This window comes from Zeus faber (assembly GCF_960531495.2).
Source record: "Zeus faber genome assembly, chromosome: 11".
Taxonomy (NCBI): domain Eukaryota; kingdom Metazoa; phylum Chordata; class Actinopteri; order Zeiformes; family Zeidae; genus Zeus; species Zeus faber.
The window spans coordinates 33,438,253-33,448,281 of NC_137205.1; the positions used below are offsets into that span (position 1 = coordinate 33,438,253).

Sequence of the window (10,029 nt, forward strand, 5' to 3'; positions counted from 1 at the left end):
AAAGAGCACCTGCACGATTGAGGACCAAGCTGCTGCTTTTGAGATTCTCAAGTGGGCCGTGATTCCGGGTTGGGAAAAAAGGTTGGGAACCGCTGTTTTAAAGAAAGAGGAATTAAAACCGACTGTCCGGGACAAAACTGCAGAAATCTTAGTATTTATTGTATTTATTTTATTTGTTTTATTAATTGTATTAATTGTATTTATTTTATTATTTATATTAATTTGTTTATTTCATTAATTGTATTTATTGTATTTGTTTTATTAATTGTATTTGTGTTCATTTGATAATGGTATTTATTGTATTCATTTTGTTTATTTCATGAGTTGTATTTATTTTATTTGTTTAATTAATTGTATTCATTGTATTTATTTTATTAATTGCATTTATTGTGTTTATTTAGTTTATATCATTAATTGTATTTATTGTATTTATTTTATTCGTTTTATTAATTGTATTTATTGTATTTATTTATTTAACTGTATTTAGTGTATTTATTTTATTAATTGTATTTATTGTATTTTTTTTGTTTATTTCATTAATTTTATTTATTTTATTAATTGTATTTATTGTATTTATTTTGTTTATTTCATTTATTGTATTAATTGTATTAATTGTATGTAATTTTATTTTATGACCTATCTTCTGCCCTGCCCTATGCCATGGTGCTACAACCTCTGCGTTGCTCTGGTGAAATTGAACTTTGAACTTTCAAATGAGGTTGTAGATCTAACATGATAAAGGTTCAACTTGACGTCCAACAAAACCTAAAAGCTTCAACAGGTCATGGGAAACGAAACTAAAAATGAGATGCACGAAACAACTGACATAACACCCACAAACCCTTCAAATGCCTGAAAAGACATAATAGTAATAATACTAATAATAATAATAGTAATAATAATAATAATAATAATTATAATAATAATAATAACAATAATAATAATAATAATAGTAAAAATAAAAGTAATAATAAAAGTAATAATAATGATAATAGTAATAATAATTATAATAATGATATAATAACAATAGTAATACTTTTACGTATTATTATTATTATTATTATTATTATTATTATTATTATTATTATTATTTTATTTTATTGTTTTATTATTATTATTATCATTATGTTCCAATGAAACAGGAAGTCCTATAAAACATCATTATATGGAAATACCTCCCCATAGTGTTGGAACACACAGGAAGTATCCAGTTCCCATCGTGCTACTCTGTTTGTTGCTGCTTTAATGCCTGAATTTCCCTCCTAAGTACAAGTACTGTGTATCCACGTACAAGTACTTTGTTAATGTACTTATTCATAACAATTGTTATTATTCTTGTATCTGCACTTCTTTGAATATATTCCTTTTTACTTTTACGTCATTACATTTAACATACTTTACAAAGTACAGGTGTTTGAAATGTAGTGGAGAAACAGAACAAATGGAAAGTTCCTAACATGTACTTAGGTGCAGTAATAAGTACTTTCTGGGTAAACAGGATGTGAATACCGCAGAACAGGAAGTGATTTCGGACACAGCTTGTACTCTGTAAATGTAACCTGTGCAATATCTATTGATATATATATAGATAATAATACCGAGGAACATTTTGACGTTGTAATAATTAAGTAGCATAGTAATAATCTGTGCCGTCATGGTAGCCACGCCTGTATTGTTTTTATATTTATTCGTCCTGTGCAGTGTAGCATCTATCTTTACATTTTATACCCATAGCCATAAAAGCAGCCATACTACCACTTCCGATGGTCCAATCAGCTGTGGGGGTGGAGCCTCACCTGACCAATCAGGTGGATGGACGACTCTATGTGCCGCAGCTGCTCACTCTGCGCGTCCAGCAGCCGCAGCACGCTGCTCGCCAGCGCCACTACCTGGTACGCAACGCTCGCCAGCGACTGAGCCGCCAAGGATTTCGTCTCCTCCAGCGCTCGGTCGCTCTCACCAGACTGTCAATGAGAGAGACCAGGTCAGACGTCAGAGGTGAGTGTCCCCTTCTACTTGTGACTTGGGAGAGTAAATACAATTTGTATCACTGGATTTTCTTAGATTTAGATTCTACGAATTGTTTTGTTTTGCTCCCAGTTCATCCTCCTCTCCCAGGGAGATGGATGAACATTTAGGTTCTTTGTTATGAGGAGACCCTTCATACAACTCAACTCAATCACAACATGAATGTGTTTTCCAAAAATTACATTTACATTTTTAGCAGACGCTTTTATCCAAAGCGACTTACAATTGTTCAAACACCGACGGACGCAGCCATCAGGAGCAATTAGGGGTTAAGTGTCTTGCTCAAGGACACTACAGCATGCTAGCAGGAGGAGCCTGGGATCCAACCAGCAACCTTTAGATGACTAGACCACCAGCTCTACCGCCTGAGCTACCACCCCCATAAATTATAGTTCAGTCTGTTACAATACACAAATAGCAGTAGTACAGCTAGTGGCAGTAGTAGTAATACAATCAGTAGTAGTACTACTAGTAGCAATACTACTGGCAGAAGTACTTCTAGTAGCAGTAGTACTACTAGTAGCAGTAGTAGCAGTAGTACTACTACTAGTAGCAGTACTACTGGTAGCAGTAGTAGTACTACTGGCAGTAGTACAACTAGTAGCAGTAGTAGTACTACTAGCAGTATTAGTAGCAGTAGTAGTACGAGCAGTAGTACTTGCAATACCTGGGAGTAGTTGCTGATGCAGTAGTCTGCCACGTTGCACAGGTTGCTGTAGTTGTCTAGCAGTGCCTGGCGAGCAGCCGGAGCTTCCTCCAGGATCCTGGAAACATCCTGTTCCAGGATCCTGGAAACATCCTGTTCCAGGTCCTTCATGCTGCTTCCTGCTTGCCGGAGGAGAAGCTACATTCAGTTACATTTAGTTACATTAAATCACATTCAAATACATTCACTTACATTCACTTACATCAACTTACATTCAATTACATTCACTTACATCAACTTACATTCAATTACATTCACTTACATCAACTTACATTCAATTACATTCACTTACATCAACTTACATTCACTTACATTCACTTACATCAACTTACATTCAATTACATTCACTTACATCAACTTACATTCAATTACATTCACTTACATCAACTTACATTCACTTACATTCAGTTACATCAACTTACATTCAGTTACATTCATTTTCATTCACTTACATCAACTTACATTCACTTACATTCAGTTACATCAACTTACATTCAGTTACATTCATTTTCATTCACTTACATTCACTTATACTCAGTTACATTCAGTTACGTTCACTTACATTTAGATACATTCACTTGCATTCTGTTGCATCCAGTTGCATTCAGTTATATTCAGTTAAATTCAGTTACATTCAGTTACATTCACTTACGTGCAATTAAATTCAGTTACATTAACTGAAATTCAGTTACATTCAGTCAAATTCAATTACATTCACTTACATGAAGTTAAATTCAGTTAAATCCAGTTACATGAACATAAATTCAGTTACATTTAGTTACATTCACTTACATTCAATTACATTCAGTTAGATTCAGTTACATTCACTTACAATCAGTCAAATTCACTTACATCAACTTACATCAACTTACATTCACTTACATCAACTTACATTCACTTACATTCACTTACATCAACTTACATTCACTTACATTCACTTACATTCAATTACATTCAATTACATTCACTTACATTCACTCACATTCACTTACATTCACCTACATTCAGTAACATCAACTTACATTCAGTTGCATTCACTTTCATTCACTTACATTCACTTATGGGGATGGTAGCTCAGGAGGTAGAGCTGGTGGTCTAGTGATCTAAAGGTTGCTGGTTGGATCCCAGGCTCCTCCTGCTAGCATGCTGTAGTGTCCTTGAGCAAGACACTTAACCCCTAATTGCTCCTGATGGCTGCGTCCGTCGGTGTTTGAACAATTGTAAGTCGCTTTGGATAAAAGCGTCTGATCAATGACTAAATGTAATGTAACTTACATTAGTTACATTCACTTTCATTCAGTTATATTCAGTTACCTTCACTTACGTGCAATTCAGTTACATTAACTGAAATTCAGTCACATTCAATTACATGCACTTACATGAAGTTAAATTCAGTACATTAACATAAATTCGGTTAAATCCAGTCACATGAACATAAATTTAGTTACATTCACTTACATTCAGTTACGTTCAGTTTCATTCACTTATATTCACTTATATTCAATTACATTCACTTACATGAAGTTAAATTCAGTTACATTAACATAAATTCTGTCACATTCACTTACATACAACCCCCTACCTCCCCACCCATGGTTACTATCCGCCGCAATCTCCACAACCTGTCTCCCACCCACTTCTCCTCTGTGCTCTCCTCTTCTCTTCCACCCCACGTCACCTTCTCCTCTCTGCAGGTAAATGATGCCACTGACTCTCTCTGCTCCACCTTGAGCTCATGTCTGGAGCCTGTGTCCACTATCCACCAGACCTGCTCGATCAACCCAGTCGCGACCTTGGCTGACTGACACCCTCCGGACAACGCGCACTGACCTCAGAGCAGCCGAGAGGAAATGGCACAAATCCAAAACAATTGATGATCTTGCAAGCTCCCAGACACTGCTGTCCTCCTTCTCTTCCAGCATCACTGCTGCCAAGAAGGCCTTCTTCAACGATCAACGGTGCCACAGACACACGTAAGTTATTCGCCACCTTCAAGTCTCTGCTTTACCCTCTACCACCTCCCCCAGCTACTAACCTCACTGCTGACTGCCTTGCCTCCTTTTTAACTAACAAAGTGGCAGCCATCAGCAGCCAATTCACTAAACAACTTACTCACAACCTGTCTTCTCCAGCCCTAGGCTCATCCTTCCCTGGTTTCACCCCCCTCGCTGAAAGTGAGGTATCTAAACTACTAACATGTAGCTGTCCTACTACCTGTCCGCTAGATTCGATCCCATCCAACCTCCTTCAAGCCATATCACCGACTATCACCCCGGCAATCACACATATGATTAATTCTTCCCTAACTTCCGGCACTTTCCCTTCCGCTTTCAAAGCGGCTCGGGTCGCACCACTGCTCAAAAAACCCTCACTCGATCCCAATCAAGTAGAAAACTATCGGCCGGTCTCTCTCCTCCCATTCCTTTCCAAAACCTTAGAGAGGGCGGTCTCTAGACAGGTTACAGAATACCTGTCAAGAAACAACCTTCTTGATACACTTCAATCTGGCTTCAAAAGTGGTCACTCCACCGAAACAGCCCTGTTGTCTGTGACAGAGGCCTTAAAAACTGCTAGAGCTGCTGCCAAATCCTCGGTTCTCATTCTGCTAGACTTATCAGCTGCTTTTGACACTGTCAATCACAGCATACTCCTGTCCATACTCTCAAGTATGGGCATAACGGGCAGTGCACTTTCCTGGTTCGAATCTTACCTTACTAGGCGCTCGTTCAGTGTGACATGGTGAGGCCAGCTGTCTGTGCCTCACAACCTCACCACAGGGGTGCCCCAAGGCTCGGTGCTAGGACCCCTTCTCTTTGCCATATACACCACCTCACTGGGCCCGATCATCCGCTCACATGGCTTTTCATATCACTGCTATGCGGATAATACTCAACTCTATCTGTCCTTCCCGCCCGACGACCCCACTGTCTCGACGCGGATCTCGGATTGTCTCGCTGACATATCCACATGGATGAAGGATTATCATCTTCAACTAAATCTGGCGAAAACGGAACTGCTGGTCTTCCCGGCCAAACAAGGTATTTATGACAACATTGATATTAAAATCGACTCTCTATCTCTTGTTCCTACCAAGGCTGCAAGGAATCTTGGTGTCATTATTGATGACCAACTGACATTCTCGGACCATGTTGCCGCCGTCTCCCGGTCCTGCCGCTTCGCACTACTCAACATCCGAAAAGTCAGGCCGTTCCTGACCCAATATGCCACTCAACTGCTGGTACAAACCTTGGCGATGTCCCGTCTCGACTACTGCAACGCCCTCTTAACAGGCTTGCCGGCCTGTGCGGGGAAGCCACTTCAGATGATACAGAATGCGGCGGCGCGACTGGTGTTCAACCAGCCAAAGAGGGCACTTGTCACTCCGCTGCTCATCGAGCTCCACTGGTTACCTGTAGCCGCTTGGTTACCTGTAGCCGCCCGCATCAAGTTCAAGTCTCTTATGCTGGCCTAAAGAGTGATTGCTGGGAATGCTCCCACCTACTAAAATGCTCTTGTAAGTGCACATGTTGCCCCCCGGGTGCTGCGCTCGTCAAATGAGCATCGCCTGGCTCTGCCGGCCATACAGCCACGGCAATCCAGGCTATTCTCATTTGTAGTTCCACGTTGGTGGAACGAGCTGCCAAAAATGACCAGAGCAGGGACCTCCCTCTCTGTCTTTAAGAAGCACTTGAAGACCCAGCTCTTCAGTGAGTACCTCCTGTCCTAACCTACAATTACTTAGCACTACCTAGCAGTATTTATTGTTACACTAATGTTGTTGTTACACTATTCTCTGTCGCAATGTAACTTGAATGTTATTCTCCCTAGTAAGTCGCTTTGGATAAAAGCGTCTGATAAATGACTAAATGTAAATGTAAATGTACATTCACTTACATCAACTTACATTCACTTACATTCACTTACATTCACATACATTCACTTCCATCAACATACATTCACTTACATCAACTTACATTCACTTACATTCACTTAAATCAACTTGCATTAATTTACATTAACTTACATCAACTTACATTTAATTACATTCACTTACATTCACTTACATCAACTCACATTCAATTTCATTCACTTACATCAACTTACATTCCCTTACATTCACTTACATCAACTTACATTAAATTCCATTCACTTACATTCCCTTGCATTCCCTTACATTCACTTACATCAACTTACATTCAATTCCATTCACTTACATCAACTTACATTCCCTTACATTCACTTCCATTCCCTTCCATTCACTTACATTCACTTAAATCAACTTACATTCACTTCCATTGACTTAAATCAACTTACATTCACTTTCATTCACTTACATCAACTTACATTCCCATATATTCACTTCCATTCCCTTACATTCACTTCCATTCACTTAAATCAACTTACATTCACTTCCATTGACTTAAATCAACTTACATTCACTTACATTCACTTAAATCAACTTACATTCACTTAAATCAACTTACATTCACTTACATCAACTTACATTCACTTCCATTCACTGACATCAACTTACATTCAATTTCATTCACTTACATCAACTTACATTCAATTACATTCACACAGCAAGATGGTCCTGGGCTCGATTCCCACAAGAGGTGCTGCTGGCACCGTGCTCCCGCAAGATAACTCCCAATTAGGATCCTTTCTGTGTGGAGTTTGCATGTGCTCACATGCGGGACCCCCACCAAAAACATGCATAACATCATCCACCAGGTGCTGCAGATACCGGGCGCGTTGCATCCACCAGGAGCTGCTACAGACCCAGGACGTGCTGCAGACACCAGGCGGCGCTGCATCCAACAGAAGGTGCTGCAGACACCCGGTGGCGCTATAGACACCAGGAGGCGCTGCAGATACCAGGAGGCGTTGCATTCACCAGGAGGTGCTGCATCCACCAGGAGGTGCTGCATCCACCAGGAGGTGCTGCAGACACCGGGCGGCGCTATAGAGACCAGGAGGCACTGCAGACACCGGGAGGCGATGCAGACACCAGGAGGCACTGCATCCACTACGTGGTGCTGCATCCACTTGGTGGCGCTGCATCCACCAGGAGGCGGTGCATCCACTAGGTGGCGCTGCATCAACCAGGAGGTGCTGCAGACACCAGAGGCGCCACATCCACGAGGTGGCGCTGCATCCACCACGAGGCGCTGCAGACACCACGAGGCGCTGCATCCACTAGGTGGCGCTGCATCCACCAGGAGGCACTGCATCCACCAGGTGGCGCTGCATCCACCAGGAGGTGCTGCAGACACCAGAGGTGCTGCATCCACTAGATGGCGCTGCATCCACCAGGAGGCGCTGCATCCACGAGGTCCCGCTGCAGACACAAGGAGGTGCTGCAGACGCGAGGCGCTGCATCCACTAGGTGGCGCTGCAGACACCAGAAGGTGCTGCAGCTACTAGTGGTCAGTTGATGAAAACATAAGATTGATTCTCTTTGAATTTTACATGAAATACTTTTCATTTGTACTTTGAAAGAGAAAATGCTGAAGTGAAACATACGAATGATTCGTCAATAAGAACTCGACTTCCTCATCCATGCACTTCATATAATATGTAGAATACACATGAATATCAAATACATATACTGTATATACACACACACATATACACACACACACACACACACACACACACACACATATATATATATATATATATATATTCTCTATATTCCATGGATTAAGGTTAAAGTATTATCATAATCACTGTTCAGTGCTTTAAGGTGATCAGTATTTCATTTAAAATTAAATAAAACATCATATTTCTGAAACAGTTTTGTGCAGAATGATGACAAACTGAACTGATATAAAGTTATAAACTGAATTGATATCAAGTTATACACTGAACTGATATAAAGTTACAAACTGAACTGATACAAAGTTATAAACTGAACTGATATAAAGTTACAAACTGAACTGATATAAAGTTATAAACTGATTTGATATCAAGTTATACACTGAACTGATATAAAGTTACAAACTGAACTGATACAAAGTTATAAACTGAACTGATATAAAGTTACAAACTGAACTGATACAAAGTTATAAACTGAACTGATATAAAGTTACAAACTGAACTGATATAAAGTTATAAACTGAATTGATATCAAGTTATACACTGAACTGATATAAAGTTACAAACTGAACTGATACAAAGTTATAAACTGAACTGATATAAAGTTACAAACTGAACTGATATAAAGTTATAAACTGAACTGAAAACACAAAGTAAAAAGTGGAACATTTAGATTTTCTTACCGACAATGTTTCCTGAGAGAAAAAAACTGAAACAGACTGGTTCCTCCCCCCTCCCACTCCTTCCCCCCCCCACCACCCCTCCCTTTCTTTCTGTCCCTCTCCCTCCCTCTCGCCCACACAGGAAGTCGTGTGAAACCTGTTGTTTCCTCTTTTCTGCAAACTTCTCTGCAGTTTCACACACACACACACACACATGCACAGACACACACACACACACACATGCACACACACACACACACGCACACACACGGACACAAGACAGTTTTCAAAGTGCTTTGACAGATCGTGTAGTGCTCATATCATGAATTTAAAAGGCAAAGGATCATTAATAAACAGGAATTAAATTCATTCATTTAATAGTAAAAACGGATTTAAAAAAACATACAATATAATAACACATAGAAATTAAGGGAAACAAATAAATAAATAAATAGATAAAATAGATAAAGAAAGGGGGAACATAACATAGAAGCAGATCTATAAAAATGGGTTTTGATAATTGACTTCGAAGAAGTCACTAACTCTGCTGCTGAATCCCCTCAGGCAGGTCGTTCCAAAGCCGAGGGGCCCTGACAGAAAAGGCGCGGTCACTTTTAGTTTTAAGTCTAGACTTTGGAACAGCCAGGAGGGCCCCGCCCGCCTGAGGATCTAAGGTAGCGCACTGGCTCATATGGAGTCAACATATGTGTTATGTTGATGGAGTCAGACCCAGATCTGCTTATAAAGTGATCTGTGTTATAGTGGATCCTGAAGCGAACAGGAGCTGATGGACGGAAGCCAGGATGAGATTGTGGGATGTCCTCTTTTTAACCGATGAGAAGCCGGGCTGCTGCATTCTGAGCCAGGTGGAGGCCAGAGAGGGACTTTTGGTTGATGTATTGTGTGTACACAGTAAACACAATACATGCTTGTGCAAGATCAATATAAATATACAGTCTATATATTGATATTTTGCAGATCAATATCAATATACAGTTTATTGATTTTTTCAGATCAATATGAATCATCAGT

The 10,029-nt window shown here is 40.0% G+C and overlaps 1 protein-coding gene across 1 annotated transcript in view; it reads right to left on the reverse strand.

Annotated features, from left to right (window-relative positions):
* The window catches only part of LOC307237446 (ABI gene family member 3-like), a gene marked incomplete at its 5' end in the record, with an annotated part of 30,006 nt that extends 27,161 nt beyond the window's left edge, over positions 1–2,845 (reverse strand). Inside the window, 2 exons of the mRNA XM_080010158.1 lie at positions 1,797–1,964; positions 2,696–2,845. Coding sequence (XP_079866284.1) covers positions 1,797–1,964; positions 2,696–2,845 — 318 coding nt within the window. The remainder of the gene's footprint in view (positions 1–1,796; positions 1,965–2,695) is intronic.
* Between the last annotated feature and the right edge of the window lie 7,184 nt (positions 2,846–10,029).